This window comes from Mauremys mutica, chromosome 7 (genome assembly GCF_020497125.1).
Source record: "Mauremys mutica isolate MM-2020 ecotype Southern chromosome 7, ASM2049712v1, whole genome shotgun sequence".
In the NCBI taxonomy this organism is placed as follows: domain Eukaryota; kingdom Metazoa; phylum Chordata; order Testudines; family Geoemydidae; genus Mauremys; species Mauremys mutica.
The window spans coordinates 46,657,695-46,679,368 of NC_059078.1; the positions used below are offsets into that span (position 1 = coordinate 46,657,695).

The 21,674-nt window shown below is 41.7% G+C and overlaps 1 protein-coding gene across 1 annotated transcript in view; it reads left to right on the forward strand.

Moving 5' to 3' along the window:
• Window positions 1–21,674, forward strand: part of DOCK3 (dedicator of cytokinesis 3) — a 641,328-nt gene that overhangs the window by 62,832 nt on the left and 556,822 nt on the right. Inside the window, exon 2 of the mRNA XM_045024316.1 lies at window positions 14,982–15,065. Coding sequence (XP_044880251.1) covers window positions 14,982–15,065 — 84 coding nt within the window. The remainder of the gene's footprint in view (window positions 1–14,981; window positions 15,066–21,674) is intronic.

Here is a 21,674-nt window from a genome sequence, read left to right on the forward strand (position 1 = left end):
GGCTAGAGTACAGATAATAGTTTGAGCATGTTCCTTTCTTTGAGCTGGTTCTTCATCTTAGCACCTACAGGATCATGGTTTTAGAGGTACTAATTTCATTCCCCACAGATGCATGTAGGTGACTGTATGCGTGCGGGACTCACCCCTGCGGCGTCTCCTGCTGGTCACATCTGGGAATTAGCTCATCCAGCCTCTGGAGTGCCCTCTGCAGACCAGTGTCACCTGCTGCTTGGCGCCCGTGTCCCTCCCGGACCCGATGCCCCGTTATCTGGGGTGCTGCCCCTTGGCAGTAACCTCTTTCTCTCAGGGCCTCCCCTCCCCAGGGAACCCCCACCCACTATCCCCACCTTGCCTCAGTATAAGGCTATGGCCAGGCATTGTCTAGGCCCGGCGCCCTGGGGCAGACTGCAGTATCAGTCTACTCATCACCGGCAAGGTTGGGTTTGGACCTGCTGCTTTTGCCTACCCCTGGGCTGCCCTCTGCAACCCCCAGTACCCGTTGGCCTTCTGCTAGGCTGTAGCCTGGGGCTTTCCAGGCTGAAGCTCCCCAGCTCCTATGCCTTTCCCCAGCCCTGCTCTTCTCAGGTACTCTGCTCAGGTCCCTGCAGCCAGCTCCCTCCCTCTCAGAAGCAAGAGGAAGTCCGCTGAGCTCCTGGCTCCCAGCCTCTTATATAGGGCCAGTTGAGGCCTGATTGGGGCGTGGGCCAGCTGTGGCTGCCGCCCCAATCAGCCTAGTACCTGCTTCCCCCTGCAACAACCCTCTCCAAGGGCTATCTGTAAACCCCTCAGGGCAGGAGCGGGTGACCACCCCGCTACAGTGACTTAAATTTCTGGGGAACTCTGCAGCTTTAGGAGAAGGTTTCCTGGCCAGGATGAGTGTGCAACTTATACTAACATTAACAATGAGGAATCCTTGTGGCACCTCTAGAGACCTTAGGTGCCACAAGGACTCCTCGTTGTTTTCACTGATACAGACTAACATGGCTACCCCTCTGAAACGTTTTACTAACATTGTGGCTTTTTGACCCCTCTAGTGGCTTGATAATATGTAACATTGCTCCTAGTTGGGTCATATGTGGAAGAAAGCACTGTGGACTTCTGGTTTTAAAAGTATGAACTGCTACTGTTTGAAATGAAGGACAGAGGCCATTAGTTTAAAGGCAGGAACAGAATCAGGAACCTTAATATGTGGTGTAGCCACTCGAGGAGAATCAAAGTGTGTATTAGTGTTTTCAATGGAGAAGGAAGTTCAGGGCATTCTGGAGTAACTGTTATATTTTATTATGTTTGACCCCATTTTGTGCTTCATGTGTTAAACTCTGACAATACTTTGGAAACACATTTGCTAATGTCTTTCACTGCAGGGTGTCGGGGATGGGAGGCACAGTCTTCTCTGTAAGAGTTGCCCATCCATGTGGGGAAGAGTTCTTCCTCCAACCCCTGTCTTTACAGGCAGATTGACTAGCTTCATTAAGCTCACAAGTTATACTGGTGACCCAGGGGAAGGATGCCAGCAGAAGTTATGTTTATATTCTGTTTGTGTCAGTTAAGACCTTTACCAATGTAAGTATTATATTTAATCCACACAAACAGCTGCAGAAGCAGAAGATGATGTTATAACATCCTGGGATTTTTCTTCTTCTTTGGAGTGCTGATGCCAATATTGGCAAATTCAAAGGTGGAGAGGTATGTTTTTTGTGGTGGTAGAGATTGGGGGGCAGGGGGCGACCAGATGGAGAGGGAATGTTGTAGGCACACCTGCTACTGCAGCTGCTCTTGGCCGTATCCACATAGAGTCCAGTCCCCTGCTATTTCAACCAATCATGTCGCCTAATCACTTTAATAAACTTTATCGAGTTCTATCATGAAACCAGTTCAGCTTCTTGCTCCCACTACTCCTGCTTGGAAGGCTGTTGTAGAACATTGTTCCTCTGATGGTTAGAAATATTTTTCTAATTTCCAGCCTAAGTTTACTCAAGGCCAGTTTATACCCATTTCATTCTTGTCCCAACATTGTCCTTTAGCTTAAATATCTCTTCTCCCTCCTTGGCGTTACCCCCAAATGTATTTATAAAGAGTAGTCATATTTCCCTCCCGTCTTCATTTTGCTGGGCTAAACAAACCAAGCTCTTTTAGTCTTAAGATAAGCTCTTCAGTCCCCAATCAACCTAATAAGCCCTTTTCTGCACCTGTTCCAGTTTGAATTAATCTTTCTTAGAGGTTGGTGACCAGAATTTTACACAGTATTCCAGGTAAGGTCTTATTTGCCTTGTACAATGGTATTACTTCTCTATCTCTACTGGAAATGCTTTTCCTGATACACCCAAGGATAGCATGTGCCTTTTCATAGCTGTATTATATAGGTGTAGTAGTTGATCACAAGATGACTACAGGCCACCAAAGTCTTTCTCTTCCTCTGTTATTTCCAGCTGATGAGCCCTCCATTTATAGAAGAAATTCTCATTAGTCCCTAAGTGCATGACCTTGCACTTTGTGTTACTAAATTTCATCCCATTTCTATTACTGCAGTCCTTAAGGTCATCCAGCTCTTCCTGTATGATGATCTTTGTTGATAATGCGTCCTAGCTTGGGTCATCAGCAAATTTTCATACATTTTTGTGTCAAGGTCATCAATGAAAATATTTTCATAAGATTAGTCCCAAAACTGATTCTTGAGGAACTCCACTGGTAACTTGCAATTGTTTTTCTAATCCACATTTTCTCCATCCTAACTAATAATTTTCCTATGTGGCACTGTATCAAATGCTTTAATGAAGGACATCTAAATTAGATCTACTGCATTTCTGTGGCCTGCAAATTATTTTAATCCTAGTTGAAAACATTATCCAAACTGCATGATGTGGCTAGCTGACATATATAATCATTTCAGTGTTATAATGATGCACCCAGATACAAGTTACCATAGCAGTTCATTGGTTGTTCAGCATTCTATCAGAACTCTGGAACATAACAGTTAATTACCGCATATACTTGTTCATAAGCCAAATATTTTTGGTAAAAAAGTGACGCATCAAGGAGTGGGGGTCGGCTTATAAATGGGTCTACACCAAAATTTGATGATTTTTATGGAATCATTGAATTGAATATCTAATACATTGTCATTTTGTTTACCTGGAGCATCTGCAGGCATGGAGCCCCTAGCTCCGCCACTTCCCACAGCTCCCATTGGCTGGGAATGGCAAACTGCGGCCACAGGGAGCTGAGGGGCTCCATGCCTGCAGACGCTCCAAGAAAACAAAACGTCCTGACCCGCCAGCGGCTTACCCTGATGGCCGGGAGCCTAAGTTTGCCAACCCCTGAAATATAAGGTCGGCTTATGAAAGGGTCATACAGTTTTTGCTATTTTTACCTAACCATCTTGGGGGGTCGGCTTATAAACAAACGGGCTAATGAACGAGTATATACAGTAGTTTCAGGAGCTGCAATACAGCATTCTGAGAGGAATGAGTTTAGGCCCAGAATTCAGACTTGGACAAAGAGGTTCTGAAAATGACAAAAGTGTAATTAGTGAACTTCAGATATCCAGACCTATGTCCAAAATCAGGTTACAGTTTTCTCCATTACTTAGATCAAGTCAGTCACTTCCACTGTGTTTTATTAAGTCTAAAAATGCTGCAGTCTCCTTTTTCTAAAGGTCATTCTTTGGTAAGCATCATTCAGGATCATTCAAAGCAGTAAGTTTTCTAGCATGGTTAAATAACACCTTGTCATTGAACAAAAAAATAGAATTTTTTTCTCAGATATATTAATGTCTTTTTTGTAACCCAGCTGGGCACCCATTTACCAAATAAGGAAATAGGGATTTTAATTTCTGTATTTCAGAAATTATAACCACTGCAACTGATTTCTCCACAGCTGTTCTTTCTGAGACATTACTCGATTTCTTGACTTGCCTAGAAGCAATTTGCTGAGCCTGACTAGTGTAATGCAAATATTTTGTTCCTAGATGGAAACAAAAGCCAAATGCAACCCATTTTACTCATCTACAATTTGAAGTCTTGTTTTAACAGAAAGGGGAGACATTGATTTGAAACAGTTTGCTCTTTATTATTAATGAACTCCCCTTAGGCACCTAAGGAGAGAGCTAAATCATTCACCTTAGCACCAAAGGCTAATCTGGATGCAGATATCTGAGGAAGTCTCTGTGCAATCTGTGTCTGTGAAAAAATGTATCTTACCTTTCGTTGTGTATATGTAATGCTTATGCACATTTTCAAATTCTCAGGCTACTTCAGAGTCAAAATCTGATTTGTTACATTGTGTATTTCATTCAAAATATAAATATTAACTACATATTATTCTGGAGCTTGTTTATTGTATGTAATATAGGAAGGATAATGGACAGGTCATTGACTGAGACATGGGAGACCTGGTTTAATTTTTTGTTTAGCCCAGAGGTGGGCAAACTACAGCCCGTGGGCCACACTTGACCCATGGGACCGTCCTGCCTGGCCTCTGAGCTCCTGGCCCAGGAGGCTAGCCCTGGCCCCTCACCTGCTGTTCCCCCTCCCCCGCAGCCTCAGTTCGCTTGCTCTGCTGCCAGTGCAATGCTCTGGGCAGCGGGGCTGTGAGCTTCTGGGGCAGCATAGCTACAGAGCCCAGCCTGACCAGTCTCTGTGCTGCGTGGTGTGGACCGACTCTAGCCGGGTGGCGCGGCTGTAGCGCTTCCAGCCACCGGCGCTCCAGGCAGCGTGTTAAGAGGGCAGGGAGCGGGGGGGTTGGATAGAGATCAGGGGAGTTCAGAGTGGTGGTCAGGGGGCAGGGGAGTGGATAGGGGTTGAGGTGGTCAGGGGGAGATGGGGGTTGAATGGAGGGGCAGTCAGGAAGGAGTGGGGGTTGGATGGGGCAGCAGGGGGCAGGAGTTCTGGGGGCGGTCAGGGGACAGGGAGCGGGGGTGTGTGTGGATGGGGTAGGGGTCTCCAGGGGGCTGTCAGGGAACGGGGGGGTTTGGATGGGGCAGGAGTCCCGGGGGGGGGCAGATAGGCGGTGGGGGCCAGGCCACGACCTCCTCCCCTAACTAGCACTCCATACAATTTACAAAACCCGATGCAGCCCTCAGGCCAAAAAGTTTGCCTGCCCCTGGTTTACTCACAGACTTCCTTTGTGACCTTGGGTAAGTCACTTAATCTACCCTGTGCTTCAGTAGTTCTTCTATATAAAATGTTGATAATGCTTCTCTACCTCTTTGGGTGTATTGAGATTAAAATCCATTAATGATTGTGAGGGGGCACAGATATCACAGTGGTGTAAGTACCTAGATAGATATGGACAAATTATTTTTTTCTGTTTGTTTTGACCTGGGATATTTCCCTGGAGTAGTTTCATTAAATGCACATGCTTGTGTGTGATTTTATGAAATAGACTTATATCAAGAATTTTGAATGAAATTGAAAATAAAAAAATATATAAAATACACACATCAAGGTAGAGTATCATTAGAGTGGGACATTTTGAAAATTACTTATAATTTTGTGCACATTATATTTTTAATTGGTGATATTTGAAATCTGTAGATTAAAGATAACATTATAAATCAACTTGCATATTTCTGAATTTTGAATGAAGGTTCCTAAAGGAAGTTGCTCCTTGACTGATCCAAAGTACTATATCGTACCTTACTTCCTCCTTTACTACTTTTTAGCATGAGTCTGAGATAATTTTCCCTGACTTAAGTAGAGCATTGCAGATTTGTAGATACTTAATTTCATATAGTATATAATTTTATCAGTAGTTTGAAAAATGAGATACATTTCAATCTTTGAAACATGATATAGACTTGTGAAAGTTCTGTATTTTCTTCCAGACTGATGAATGTGATTGTACTGAAGCCCATGTGTATGCATATGATGCAAGTTAAAATTCTTCAGGGTCTGTTAAAGGGGACTAATGCCACTGAGCACAAGGCCTTTTTATGGCTGAAATAATTTATTATGATTTTCCTTTCAATAAGCTCTGTGTGATAATATCAACTCTGGGTATTCATTACTAATCATACACCGCTACCTTGATATAACACCACCTGATATAACACGAATTTGGATATAACGCGGTAAAGCAGTGCTCTGGGGGGGCGCTGCGCACGCCGGTAGATCAAAGCAGGTTCAATATAACATGGTTTCACCTATAACGCGGTAAGATTTTTTGGCTCCCAAAGACAGCGTTATATCGAGGTAGAGGTGTACTTTTTTATTAGGAAAAAAATCTGTTACAGCCTTTTTCTTTGCTAGGTGGACATAAAATTATAGCAATGTAGGGCTGGAAGCGACTTTGAGAAGTTACCAAGTAAACCTAGACCATCGCTGACAGGTGTTTGTCCAACTTGTTTTTAAAAGCTTTCAATGATGGGGACTCCATGACTTCCCTTAAAAGCCTATTCCAGACCTTAACTACCCTTATAGTTACAAAGTTGTTGCTAATATCTAACCTAAATCTCTCTTGCTGCAGATTAAGGCCATTACTCCTTGTCCTACCTTTAGTGGACATGGAGAACAACTGACCACCGTACTGTTTGTAACAGCCCTTTAACATATTGGAAGACTGTTATCAGGTTCCCCCCTCAGTTTTTTTTGTTCTCAGGACTTAAGCATGCCCAGTTTTTTAACCTTTCCTCATAGGTCAGGTTTTCTAAATCTTTTATCATTTTTGTTGCTCTCCTCTGGACTCTTTCCAATTTGTCCACATCTTTTCTAAACTGTAGGTGCCCAGAATTGGACACAGTGCTTCAGGTGGAGCCTTACCAGGGTGAAAAGATCAGGACAGTTACCTCCTTACATACAAAACTCCTGTTAATATACCCCAGAATCATATTAACCTTTTTTGCAGTTGCAGCACATGGATGACTCGTATTCAGTTTGTCACAATGTGTCAAATAATAAAGCCAGAGTTTATCTGTATATTGGATATGATTGTATCCAGTTATTTGTTATGGTAATAAAAAGGTATCTAATAGGTAAGAACTTTCCTTGTGTGAGGCGATCAGCCATGTTCCAGCTTAGCAGAAATGTAGTTAGAAACAAACAAAACCAATATAGAATGCAATTTCACCTTTCCTGGAAAGACATGTAAAGGCCAGAGAGCAGTTGCTCAGTCTGAGTTCTCATGAGATTATTTAATATTTGTGATTGCCACAGAAGCACAACAGACCTAGAGTGGTCTTAGACCTCAAGTCTTTAAGTGCATTTGCAGGACAAGATGGAACAACCACAAGAAGCTTAGAAAACGACAATATCTAACAATCTTATTGGCAACATCCTTCTAAGGCCCAATTCACTGGTGTGATTGGGTTGCTTTGTGCTCTTCCAGCAGGGTGGCTTTTATTTAAATCAAATTGATGTAAATGATGATTTAATTAACTAGTCAGGAAGACTCAATTTAATCATGGATTTCTACATAAAAGTGCATTCTTGTTGGTTGTTATAACCTTAATACATATTCACAACTCAGAGATAGATGTAGATTTCATTTTTAGAAGGTACACACTATACATTTTTAAAGTGATTTATTTTAAAAACTTTTCAGATTAGTTTTACAGCTATATCAGAAAATGAATGATTGTTTGGTTATTTCATTTACCAAAGGTAATTGAAGCAGAGATTTATGAAGTTATGGAGGTGAACTATCTTCAATTCAACAGGTTAATCATTAATATTTGGAGGATTTTCTTCAGATACTGTATTAGGAGAAAAACATCACCAGACAGACATTGAAATTGTTTTATTTAACTAAAACAACAATGGTTATGTATTCTGGATTTTTTTCTTCAACAACAAACATAATATTTTAACAAAACAAGCATATGAATTTTTTAATTTAGTTAAACATTCAAGTTTTTTAAAATCAAATTTTTGTTAAAATTGTTTTTAACTAAAATAGTTATATATAAAAACAAAAATTAAATCGACTATGTCAGCCAGGTCAACATGAGAAACTTAAAATATTGGCTTCTGCAGCTAACTCAATTGTCTTCACCTTCATTTTCCTGTTTGTTCATAATCTGGAAAAGAAAAACAAGCTTTCTCCTTTTTCAGGTCCCAAATGATTTCTCAATTTCGAATGAATTCGTCCAAAGGAAGAAAATATTCTTTCTACACCGGCAGAAGAAGCTACTGCTGTTAAAAGTGAGATTATCACTTCAACAGTCTCTGAATCCAAGTGCTTAAGTGACTTCCATCAGTTCACTGGTGTGACTTTCTTTAAAACATCATCAGCAAACATATATTTCTTGAATGGTTCACCCTTAGTTCTGAAGTTTATTATAGTTGGCATCATGAAAGGATGATTGCTGGATGTTCATGTTATAGCCAACTCCTCCTCTTCAGCAGTTAAGGTTTGACCCGGGTACCAAGTATTGAGAATATTTGCAAGACAATGAGCTGGAGATAGTGCTTGTCCCATTCATTTTTTTAATGCTTGCAATGTAACGCTGCATATTTCTCTTTTTAAGATCTCACTCAGTTCCTTCCAAATTTCAACAGCATCATCAATAAAACAGCTATTTCCCCGCATTTTGTTCAAGGCTATAGAAATAGGCTTCAGGGTACTCAGCATGTGTTCAACATTTCTCTTAAGCCCAATGTTGAGAACTTTGGCTGTGACAGTGCCATCTATTTTTTCACGATTTTGTTCACAAACTGTCATCAGGTTAGGCCAATTCTTGATATAGTGCTCAAAACAGTCCACTACTGAGTTCCATCTCACATCTTGTGTGAGAGTTAGTTTGGTTCCTCCCACTTTTATCAGAGCAGCTGCTGCAAAGTGGTTGTTATGGTAGTATTTTGCAATTTCAACATTAGCCTTTATTTCTGGAACACTGAAGTCTTTGGCTTGGAGGTGCATCAAATGAGCAGCGCAACCATATGTTATTAGCTTGGGACTCTCTTCTAAATAATTTCTTCTCATCTTGGATACATTTGCAGCATTGTGTGTGACCAAGCTGCGTACTAGATATTTGAATTTTTTTTCACGGTTTGTTATAGCTTTTACTGCTGCTACTTGTAAGTATTCTCCTATGTATGCATTTCCTGATGTATCAATTGTTTCTGTAAGGAAGACATTCTCTTCTTCCCTTCTTCTGTTGTCACACAAGCACATAAAACAGGATCACTGTGGACATTGCTCCACCTGTCAAGACTGAGGTTAACAATTTCATCCTCTAGACATTTTGCACACTGCTCAATTTCTCTTTCTCTTTATCCAGTAATTTGCCTGTGACAGCTGCTCTGTTGGGTGGACAGTATCCTGGTTTTAATGACTGAACCATGTTAATGAAGTGTGGGTCCTCAGTCATACAGAAGGGAGAGTTTGTTGCATAAACAAACTGGGTCATTTTTTCATCATTGCCTCTTTTTGTAATCTACTTTAAAGGTGAAATTGTAAAAGGAAGATCTGCCTATTTCAGCTATTTATTTTTTATCTCAACTGCATCTAAAATGATAGTACCATAGAGTAACAACTATATATTTTTTCTCAAACATGAGAATTCAAGAATAGTCCAGAAGGAAGACATGCAGTCCTTAAGAAAGAAGTCTGAAATAAAAAAGTTTACTAACCTGAAGATCCTGTATGTTCAGACATGTTCCTTCCATCATCTTCAACGCAGCTTCCTCCTGAGAAGGAATTCTTCTCATGATGTTGTTTCATTCTGGCAAGCAGGCCTTGCATTTCTTTGTTGCACTGTTTGTATTTTGCACGCACGCCTGTCTTACCCACAGGTAGGCCTGGTCTACAGTACACATTTAGGTCGAATTTAGCAGCGTTAAATCGAATTAAGCCTGCACCTGTCCACACAACAAAGCCATTTACTTCGACATAAAGGGCTATTAAAATCGATTTCTGTACTCCTCCCTGACGAGGGCTGGGGGCATGTGAGGGTGGGTGCAGGAGTCAGGGAAGACATAAGGGATGAAACCCTCACTTCTCTTTGGGCACTCTTATGCTAGGTAAAAGGGCTGGAACAGCATGAAGGGGCCTCTCCACGTCCCTGAGTAGCCCAGGATCGGTAGGGTGCAACAGTGTCTCGAAGCCAGTTTAGCCCCTCTGGTTGCAAGTTTTGTGTTGCACCACTAAGGGATGCAGCTCAGAATCTCATCCATGCTTTTTAGTGGTGTCTTGAAAGAAGAAAGAACAGCCATTGTGCACATCAGAGGCAGGAGCGAGTTCCAGATGGGTGAAGCAACATGGAGGAAAGCATGAAAATGAGAGTAGGAGTATGGATACAAAGAAAATGATGAAGAATGAGAGCTGAAGCTAAAAGAATGAGATATCATGGAGTGGGTGTGGAGGGAGTACGGAAAAAAAAATACAGATACAGGTTGGGCTGGAGATCACTGCATCCACTTTAACTTATTGGGCCAATTTAATGGATGCAGATTCACTGACTTCAATGATATTGCACCAGTTTAGACTAGGATTAATTTGACTTGCATTTTCAAAGGCATATTGACGTATGCAGTGAATGCAAGTTAAATTTTCACTTTTTTTGTTTTGACAAAAGTTGTTAGAAAACTAATTCTTAGTCAAATATATATACTAAATAATGTTAGAGAAATTAATATTATATATATATATATAGTTTAAGAAAATATAAAGGAGTTTTTGCTTTTTGTATGTGTTTCTGCTGATCCAGCATTTGCAAATTTAACTGAAACAGCATCAGGGTTACTCCTGGGGAATTCTGCACCAAAATATTAAAAATACTGCATGCAATATTTTAAAATTCTGCAAAATTCTGCATATTTTATTTATCAAAATAACACAATATAATCACACCAGTTTCAATTATTTTGGTAATTTATTTCAAAATACCTGTCAGCAATTATGTGTCTGTATTGTTAACACAACAAAAAAAGATTCAAGAAATGTTTTTTGACAAATAGATTTCTTACTAGGCATATTAATACAGAACTCTGAGTAATAATTCATTTAAACTACAGTACAGAACCGTATTTCCTGAACCCCTCAGAAGCAGTGCAAAGGCTTGGTGTAACGGAGGAGCTGAGGGAGAAGAACTTCAGCAAATGTGGGTAGATTTTAGCCTTTGGAAAGGAGTAGCATGAGCACCCAGCTAGCACCTTCTGTTCCCCATACATTAGCTGCCTAGGGAGATGGGCATTCCCTCTTGGGGCTATGGCATGTTGGAAGACATGGAAAGAAGCATTCTTACTTAATACCCAGGCCCAAACTGGATCAGGTTTCTAAACTCTGAGAAGGTTCCAGGCCCTATGCTTGGGGTGTAAAGGTGGGTAGTAGGCCCATGGGATACAGATAAATACAATTAATTGGTAAGTGCCATTTAAACACTTAGTATCACTGGAAGTTGGAGTAGTTCTTCGAGTGATGTCCCTATGGGTGTTCCAATTTAGATGTTTGTGCACCCCTGTGCTTGTAATTGGAGATTAATGGTAGCAGTGTCCGGTTGAGTCACACATGTACAGTCTCCGTCTTGCACCACTTCAGGCGATTAATTGGTGCTGTGCGACCAGCCCTCCCTCAGTTCCTTCTCTACCGTGGTTGGCTCGAGTTGGAGCAACTAGCAGCACCTCTCAGCTTTCTGAGTAGCATAACTCAGACATAGGTTAGGGGTTTGTTATTGAAGTGGATGGGTGAGATTCTGTGGCCTGCATTGTGCAGGAGGTCAGACTAGATGATCATAATGGTCCCTTCTGACCTTAAAGTCTGAGTCTATAAGAAAGTAATTGTTGTGAAGGAGCCTGGGTATGAACTTGAAGAGTTGTTGGGTATGAGTGGGAAAAGTATGGAACAGGTTTTTGTGGGGGGGCGGGGAGAGATTGTTTGGGAGTGTCCCCCATGCAGCCCCTTGTGGACCCCTCACCTCTCCCATTCAGCCAGGCACATCTGCTCCTGTCCCCATGTGTCCTTGCACCCCCTGTCCACATATGTCCCTCTACCCCCCACTCAGACACCCATTCCCCCATCCCCATGTGTGCGTGCATCCCCTCCCCATCCTCATGTGTCTCTGTGCTCCCATTCAATCACTCCACTGTCCCCATGTGGCGCTACACCCCCTCCCCCCTGTGACCCTTTGCCTCCACTCCCATTCAGTCCTTGCCCCAGTCTGTCTTCCCGCACTAGCCCTTATGAGTAAGACTGTGTGTCTGTCATGGAGGTCACGGAAGTCATGGATTCTGTGACTTTCTGTGACCTCCATGATTTCTGCAGTGGCTGGTGCTGGCTCAGGGCAGCAGCAGCAGCAGGTTGGATGTGTGGGAGGGGACTCAGGGCTGGGGCAGGAAATTGGGATGCAGGGCAGCACTTACCTGGGTGGGGGGCTTCCTGGCTCCCACTCGCATGTCCCTGCAGCTCCTAGGTGGAGGGGCTAGGGGGTTCCGTGCTGCCCGCACCCACAGGTGCTGCCCCTGCAGCTCCCATTGGCTGCAGTTCCCGGCCAATGGGAGCTGCAGAGCCAGCACTTGTGGCGGGAGCAGTGCGCGGAGCTCCTTTGGCTGCTCCTCCCCTAGGAGCTGCAGGGACATGCCAGTCAGAGCTGGGAGGCTAGAGAGCGGGGGCTGCTGGCCGGGCGCTCAACTCTGAATGTAGTGCTGCTGCCAGCAGCAGAGGAGAAGAAAAGGTGGCAATACCATACCATACCCCCTTTATTTCTCTGCTGTTGCTGGCAGCGGCACTGCCTTTAGAGCTCGGCTCCTGGGCAGCTGCCACTGCTCTCTGTTCTGCCTGCAGAGCTGGGTGGCTGGAGAGCAGCAGTTGCTGTCCGGCTACCCGGTGGGGGGCGTAAACTACTACAGACATGAAGAAGGGGGTGCGATTAAAGAAGTTTGAGAACCACTGCTGTAGCGTATTGATTGGAGCCTATAACTTCTGAATGTTGTAACTCAACAACTCAATAACTTTATTCTTCTTTGGCGCTTAGTATTTTGGTACTTATCCTCAATAACAGGACCTATTTATAATTATATATAATAATTCCTCTGTGATTGAAAGTGAATTCAATGGATTGAGAATACTTGTATGTGATTTAAAGGATTTTTGCACTATTGCCCCAGACAGGCTTTAAGTCACCCTGAGACTCCTCCGGTCCTGGAGCTGTCTGGACGCTTGTCCTGTCTGACATAAATTAGAAGAGTGAAGTCTGCTCTAGCCTACAGTGGCTGCCACTAGACCCAAAGAGCTGTTATAATGGCTGGGGTTTGGTGGAGAAGTCCAGCCATGACCCCCTTTCCTTGACTGTGCACACTGCATAGAGATCTCCAGGAAGCAGGAAGAGGCGCAAATTCTATTGTATGTAGGTTCTTATACTTCCATTGTTACTGTAGAATCTGAGCAGTTTCCATTAGTGCATTGAGCAATGTGACTAACCTGGTCATGGGTTTGTTCCCCTCTCATCCTCTCCACAGGGGGAAAATTGTGTGTGCAGTGAAATTTTTGTTTTGCCAAGGTTTAGGTTTTGGTTTTTTAAAATATACCGTGTTACATGTTAGAAAAGGTTGAAGAAATGTGATTTGCACTTGGAGCAGAAAATGGTGACATTTGATGATCCCAAGTTCTCGTGGGAGTTTGTTCCACAGTATCAGACCAGCCCCTGAGAAAGCTATGCCTTCTGCACGGATGGCTTTATACACAGGACTCTCTACAGTGGCTCCTTGTTATATGAAAATGCCTGTATGAAGTAAAGAAGTGAGAAGCAGCTAAACTGAATGGAGAATTAGGCCCATAGTCTTGAGTTTAATTTTAAAGGAAAACATATTTCTTCTTAAATTGAAAAAAAAATTACTTATGGGCAAATGTCTGAAGTTTTAGCCTGAGTATATTATTCCCCACTGGAGGTCACTATTTCAACTCATGGTTTTCCATTATAAACCTCCGCTCTGTGTGTGTGTGTGTGTGTGTGTGTGTGTGTAAAATGTATATACAAGATGTGTGTATTGTCAGTGTATATATAAATCATCTTAAAGTTAGTTCTCCAGGAGAAAGTGGGTTTTCTGTTTTCTCCATTTTTTAATAAACAAATCTCTGATGTGCCCATAATGACACTTATAGATACAAAGGTTTTTAAAAGAATGATCATAATTATATGTAATCCTAGTTACTGATGACATGACCTATTAATGTAAAAAAAAAAATACAACCCCCACCAAAAAAAACCAAGAACCAAAAAAACCCAAACAAACCAGTAGCCATGCCGCTATGGCATTTTAACAAGTATCATGGGTAAGGAAGACTTTGTTATGCATTTCCAACAAATAATTCCTTTCTTGTTAGATTTAGGTTCTGAGTGGTGATTTATTTTATTTATATTTTCCTATTTTCATTTTTAAGACAGGACATTTCATAAAGTGATTTTTCTTAATTCAGTTCTACAGTAATTAACCAATAAAAAACCTGGAAGAAAAGACACAACACTTAAGGCTGTCATCTCTAAATTATTAAAGCTCTACAACCTATTCAGTAATTCTAAACAAAAAACACATTCTCTAATAGCCTTAATCATAAATATCTAAAAACAGCAGCTTTCCTATATTAAATTAGCTCCAGACCGCGCTTGAAGATGAATAGAAATGTTGGAGAAAAGTAATCTCTGCAATCTACTTCCCTTTTTATGTACATTAATGCTCAAGAATAATATTCCTGATCCAAATAAAATCAGTGCTATTTCTTTCATTTGATAAGTTGTATAGATGAAGTGAATCTTGGTATACAGCATGATTTCATCTGGGATCAGTTATTAAAAATGGTTGAGGTCTTCCTCAGCCTAGATTATTTTCCCTAAAAGTATGGATCATCTTTAAACATGATGGAGTTCAAGGTTGTGGTAAGAGGGAGAAGGACATACAAGAGGAAGTAATTGGCAAAATGGGAAAGATTTTTTTTTTGAGCAGATATGTAACAGCTCTTTGTGTATAAATAAATTAAACTAATATGTGATTCTCCTTTGTTTTAAGAACAAAACAAGACAATATGTAACCTTTATCTTTTATTTTTTCTAGTGATATGCAGCTTCCGAGGATCTATACCACAAGGCTTAGTTTTGGAACTAGGAGAAACTGTCCAGATCTTGGAAAAATGTGAAGGTTAGTATGATGGGTTGAAGTGGGTTGTGTTTCCCAAAGATAAATCTTATTTGCAGTAGAAATATATAAACAAATTTACAGTTGCGGATTTTAATAAATCATTTTGGGACCACGATGTATCAGATCATCAAAATACTCTGATAAAACCTCATTTGACCCACTTACCATAGGAAAGACTAGAGCTTTACTGGCAGTAATCCAGTCTGATAGGAGGTCAGCGTGTTTAAGTAAACCATCTGTCCAGAAAATGTTCAAACCCTGACTTGAGCATTTTATGGTTGTTGTGTCTAGTGGTGAATTTTCATCATGTTGACTTTTGAACAAATATCTAGATTTCCAATCATATTTTGTAGTTTTTATCCCCTTCCCATTAAGTTGAGCTTACCAATATTATTCATTTTCCATAAGTATTTGAAAATATGCTTAATGAAATGTAGTAGTGATTTGGTTGGGACCAGGACTGTGAAAAAGAATAATTTGTTGACGTTACTGATTTATGTAGGAGAGTGTTTTACAATTAACCTTCTTTACCTTCTTTTTACTCTTAAAAGTAAATGCCATTTCCAGTACATTACAGCAATAGCAGCCATTCTCTCTCTTTGAATGTATACATATAGGGTCCAATCCTGCTGCCTTACTCATAGGAATAAACCAGTTGAAGTCAGTGCTGCTAATCACATATGTAAAGGATTTGTCCCCTATTGTACAGAAAAAGCAAGCAACTGTAAATTGTTTGTAATATCTTTGAGGCATACTTTTGACAACATAAAACATGAGAGCACGTTTCACTAAAACCTCTGAGATGGAATTATAGGTCCTTAATCCAAAACTGTCTTCAAAAAAATTAATCCAGGTCCCAGATCCATAGTTATGAATCTGAGTTGCAGATCCATGGGCCATACAGTCTTTTGTCTCTAACATCCATGAATAGGAATCTTGTACTTTGAGAATGTTGCATCACACCAAAGAACAATTAGAATTGTTTTTTTCAAATTTGGATTGCAGTGCATTAAAATTTACTCAGTAGTTTAGCATAGTTTATCAGTATACCATTTTACCCATAGACCACTGTGCATACTACAGTAAATACAAATTTTAAATTGATAACTCCAAAAAACGTAGTTTTAAAAGCACAAATTAAAAACACAAGATTTATCCTTCCCCCATATCAATTATACCTTTAAAATTGCCACTCCTAAAACATTGTATGAAAATAAGATTAAAAAAATTAGGAGTGCAATATTTCATTTTGGTAAAAAGTGGCCTCTCTCTCACATATTTTTTCTTATGGTTATGGCCAACCAAGGAAATACGGTAACAGTCTATATAACTGAAATGTTTTCAGTGCATAACAAGTATGCTGATTTCTGATCTGATGCAGTAAAAGACATCTAGGCCAAGAATGAAAATAGCCATTTATTTCTCAGGTGGCAGTGTAGGTTACAAGACTATAAATAGTGTGTTAAGTCTGCAGCTTAGCCAAACGTACATGGACAAAGATGATGGTCTCTCAATACCAGCATAACTCCCTTCCTTCCAAATAGGCCCTTTGCATAGTTTGAAACAGAGACCTCTAAAGACCTTCCTTAACATACTGTTGTTTAAAATACTCAAATATTTCTCATAACTGTAGATATTCTTTGTTAGAAAGTCAAGGAGACATTTGTTGTATGAACAACTGCCACATCCAATTGTTTACAATTATATTTTGCTCTGAACTTAATTAAGGTTTTCTCAGTTTTGTCTACAGTGGTAACAAAGACAAATTCCAAAAAGCCCAAAGAATGGAGGGAATAGTGAACTTGCAAAAGCCAAGGGAATGTCAGAGGATATACCTTACTGAGCTTTTCCTTCACACAAAATCATGGCAAGCACTGTCAATTCATATGCTGCATACAGAGCCAATAAATATTAAGGCATTGTACTTTTGTTGAAATAGTATATTCCCCTACCTCTGCCCTGAGTAAAGCAGCTTGGGTGTAACTTAGGAAGCTGAACATTCTCCTTACAAATTTGTTTTATACACCCTGTAATTCACTACGATTCTTCCAGCCCCAAATTTCTGTATTATACAGTATTTGGGAACACACTTTAGCTTTAAACTCTAAGAGCTGGAAGGACTGGATTGCCTCTGTAAATGTGAATGAACATAGCACTGCTTGCATAGAACCTTGGGCTTTCTTCTTTATCTCCTCTATATGTTTATCCTACTGGCCATTATGTGTAAAACAGATATCCAAACGGGGGAAAAACCTGACTTGTTCAATATAATGGCCATCAATCATCCATGTATGCAGTCTTGGTCTGTGGCCAGAGAAAATTACTTTAGTTTTCTAATAGTTTATGGTCAGGTTCTCCTACTTGCAAAAAGAGCTAAAGTCCTTTAACATATACTTTAAGCCTAGGGGGGTTTGAGACCACAGAACCATGTTGTCTGCATAAAGAAGGACCAACACAAATCGGTTCAGAATTTTGGGAGGGAAATGTGCTGCTTCTAAAGCTGTCACAGTCTCATTAATGTAAAAATTAAGAAGAAAATGGGCCAATAAGCAGCCCTGTTGGATGCCTTTTATGATGGATAAGTAAATTAGTTTATCTCGCCACCCAATCCTAATCTTGACACTGTTTGTCTATGGAGGGCTTTCAAGATAAAGAAGCCTAGGGTCTATGCTAGCCTTCGCAAGTTTCTCCCAGAGATGATCTCTGTCAGTAGACTCAAAAGCTGATTTCATGTTGACAAAGGCTGCATAAAATTTTTCCTGGGAACTGGCTTTGAAGGCTAATAAAATACTCTTGTCAGATGGCTGAGATAAATCTTAATTATCTGGTGTGACAAAAAGTGGCTAGTCCAAAACTACATGGCTCTTGAGCTAGAAGGCAAAATAATGTACATATTTATCATTTTGTGAATGGTTACAGTACACATCTTTGTAGACCAGATTCTTGAATACCGAAAGTGCTATATAAGGTTATTAGGCCATTAACACTATGGACTTAAAGGAAACAATTGCTTACTGGAATTTCTCTGCTCAAAGGTAGATCATTTTTCCTGAGATGGCATATATTAATGATGGTACCTATCTTAAGAGTCTTTGTTCTGTGCAACTAAACTTGTAAAAAAATCCAAACATCCTTCCCAGACTTGAAGAAGAGCTCTGTGTAGCTCAAAAGCTTGTCTCTTTCACTAACAGAAATTGGTCCAATAAAAGATATTATCTGACCCACCTTGTCTCTCTACTAGCCTGGGACCTGCATGGCTACAAAAACGCTTCAAACAAGCAGTGGTTTGTAATTAAAAGCTAATTCTCCAATTCCATGGTATATACCTACCTCTCTTCAAGGGCCAGGGGAAACAAATGGGCCCTTTTGCAACATGTCTTGAAAGTTGACTAGTCTAATCTATTTTGTACCACAAATGGTGGGAATTCTAGAGTCATATCAGCTGGCCCCTATTTGTTATGTCAGGAAGGATCTATCAGTACATCTGCTGATCACAATTGTCAGTGTATTGCAGGAAGGGACATAGGCACAGAGTTTCTAATCTGTTAGGGGGTGCTCCTCCCTGGCCTCGCCCTCACTCCATCCCTTCCCTAATGCCTCACTCCTGTCCCGTCTCTTCCTGGCCCAGTTCTTCCCCCTCCCCCGAGCACGCTGCGCCCTTGCTCCTCCCCCCCACCAGTTCCTCCAGACATTGCAAAACAGCTGATCCGCGGTAGGCGCTGGGAGGGAAGGGGAGGTGCTGATTGGTGGGGCCTGCTGTCAGGCAGGAGCCACTGGGGGAAGAAGGAGGCGTTGATGGGGGGCTGCCAGTGGGTGCTAAGCACCCACCATAGTTCTTCTTATAGACTTTTATATTCCCAAATCTAGTACAAATCCTCATTGCTTAGGATTTGCCAGTTTATTTCTATTTTATTTCTGGAACTTTTCTTTATCTGCCTTCGTTCCTGGAAAATAGACTTTATACTCAGTTAACCTAATTTGATGGCTTGTATCCTGGATTAACAAGGACAGTACATATCAATTGCTTGATCCACACTTAACATAATGACACAGATTATGTGTGTGTGTTATAGAACTGTAAAACTGTAGAATCCGATTTTGGATTCATCCAGAAATTTTCTATACCACTGAATGTATTTGTGTCCTTTAAACGTTGATAGCTATCAATTATTGGAAAGACTGTCACTGCCAGCTTTTAGCTGTTATTGAAAACATTCCTCAATAAGCATTCCACCATCAACATATACAATAACTCTTCACTTAAAGTTGTCCCAGTTAACGTTGTTTCGTTGTTATGTTGCTGATCAATTAGAGAACATGCTTGTTTAAAGGTTCGCAATGCTCCCTTATAACGTTGTTTGGCAGCCACCTGCTTTGTCCTCCACTTGCAGAAAGAGCAGCTCATTGCAGCTGGCTGGTGGGAGCTTGGAACCAGGGTGGACTGGCAGCCCCCCTTATCAGCTCCCCACTCCCTTAAGTTCCCTGTCCGGCACCTGCCCAGCAGGCTATCGATTGCCGGCAGTTCAGCTGTCCTTCCCCACACTGCCATGTGCTGCTCCTGCCCTCTGCCAGGAACCTCCTGCTTGCTGGGGGGTGGGGAGGAAGAAGGGTGCTAATGTCAGGGTGTCCTCCCTCCCCCCTGATCCTGCCCCCCGCTTACCCCATCTCCATAGAGCGGGGCGGGGGCACAACAGGGCTCAGGACGGAGGAAGCTTACTAGCTTCAGCTGCTGTCTCTACTTGCTGATCTACTTAAAAGGCAATGTACTTAGAGTGGCATCAGCGTACTTAAAGGGATAATGCACATCTCTCTCTTTCACACACAGGGTATGTGTCTCTCTTTGTCTCCCATGCTGTCTCCCCTCCCTCCATTTGTGCTGCCTTATAGAGTGTGAGGCTACATTAACAACAATTTGTTAACCTTTGAGGGCTCAGCTGAGTGCTAGTTCATCATTCAGCACGAAGGCATTTCCTGGGAAATATTCCACCCTCTGACTCCACCACCTCAACCAAGCTTCACAATCATCATTGCTGTGTACAGTATTAAATTGTTTGTTTAAAACTTATACTGTGTGTGTGTGTGTATATGTATTTGTGTGTGTGTGTGTGTGTGTGTGTATATATATATATATATATATATATATATAAATAAAATATAGTCTTTTGTTTGGTGAAAAACATTTCCCTGGAACCTAGCCCCCCGATTTACATTCATTCTTATGGTGAAATTGGATTCGCTTAAAATTATTTTGCTTAAAGTTTCAGGAACATAACTGCAACGTTAAGCGAGGAGTTACTGTATATAAGTACTTCAAACACTATATCAAATAATTATTAAATTTCAAAGTGGGATTCTCTTCAAAAGACCTTTCTTCTCTGTTGGAGTTTTGCAGACACTTAGGTAAACACTTATTCTTTCTGGATCTTTCGAAAGAAATTATTTGAGATTAACCAAAGATTTTAACCAGTGTAGATTTCAATCATTAGTATGAGCAGTCATGACAAATCAACAGTTTATTTTATGGGAGAAAACCAGCCCAGAGCATTTTGTTGAATTTTCTGGATTTTCCCCCCGTTTACTTTTTTCTTTCTATCTGAAGAATGCAATTTTATGTAAATTTATGCATATTTATATAAATGTGTAAAACAGAACTTGTAGTTCTTCTTCGAGTGCTTGCTCATATGCATTCCAATTAGGTGTGCGCGCGCTGCGTGCTCGTTCGTCAGAAGACTTTTTACCCTAGCAGCACTCGGTGGGTCGGCTGGGCGCCCCCTGGAGTGGCGCCGCTATAGCGCCGAATATATACCCCTGCCGACCCATCTGCTCCTCAGTTCCTTCTTACCGCCCGTGTCGGTCGTTGGAACTGTGGAGCGCAGCTTAGCTGTCCTCCACTTCCCTAGCTTTTCACTCGTTTTTCTTATAGTTATAGTGTATATAGTTCAGTCTTCATGTTATAGTTAACTTTTATTGTTTTTTTAGTAATAGTTAGTGTAAATAGTTGAGAGGGGTTGGGGCTTAGCCCTTTTCTCCCTCGCCCGGTGCCGGGCCCATGCCCGGCTCGCCGGGGTTCAAACAGTGCTCGACCTGCCGTAGGCCGATGCCCACAGGAGACCCGCACAGCTCCTGTCTTAGGTGCCTCGGGGAATCCCATTTGGCGAATAAGTGCCGCATTTGCAAGGCTTTTAAACCCCGAACAAAGAAGGAGCGGGACATTCGCCTTAGGCAGCTCCTAATGGAAGCGGCGCTCACTCCTCCTGCACCGACTCCGCCGCCGGCACCGGGAACAAGTTCTGCCTCCGCACCGGGAACCTCCGGCACTGCAAAGACCCCGCACCAGCTGTTGTCTCATCCATGGCACCGGTCACTCTCCCCGCGGGGGAAGAAGCGCAAGACTCCTGCGGCACCCGCGTCTGGGGCGCAGTCTGAGCACGCACCGAGAGCGGATTGCCCGGCACCTTCATCTGCCGTGGCACCGCCCACGACTGCACCATCGATTCCGGCCTCTCAGAGGCCGTTGAGTCCGGTGCCCGTTGACTCCCCGGCACCCGCCGCGGTAGAGCTTATTGTGCCCTCTACGCCGGAGACTTTCGCAACAGTGAGAGACCTGAT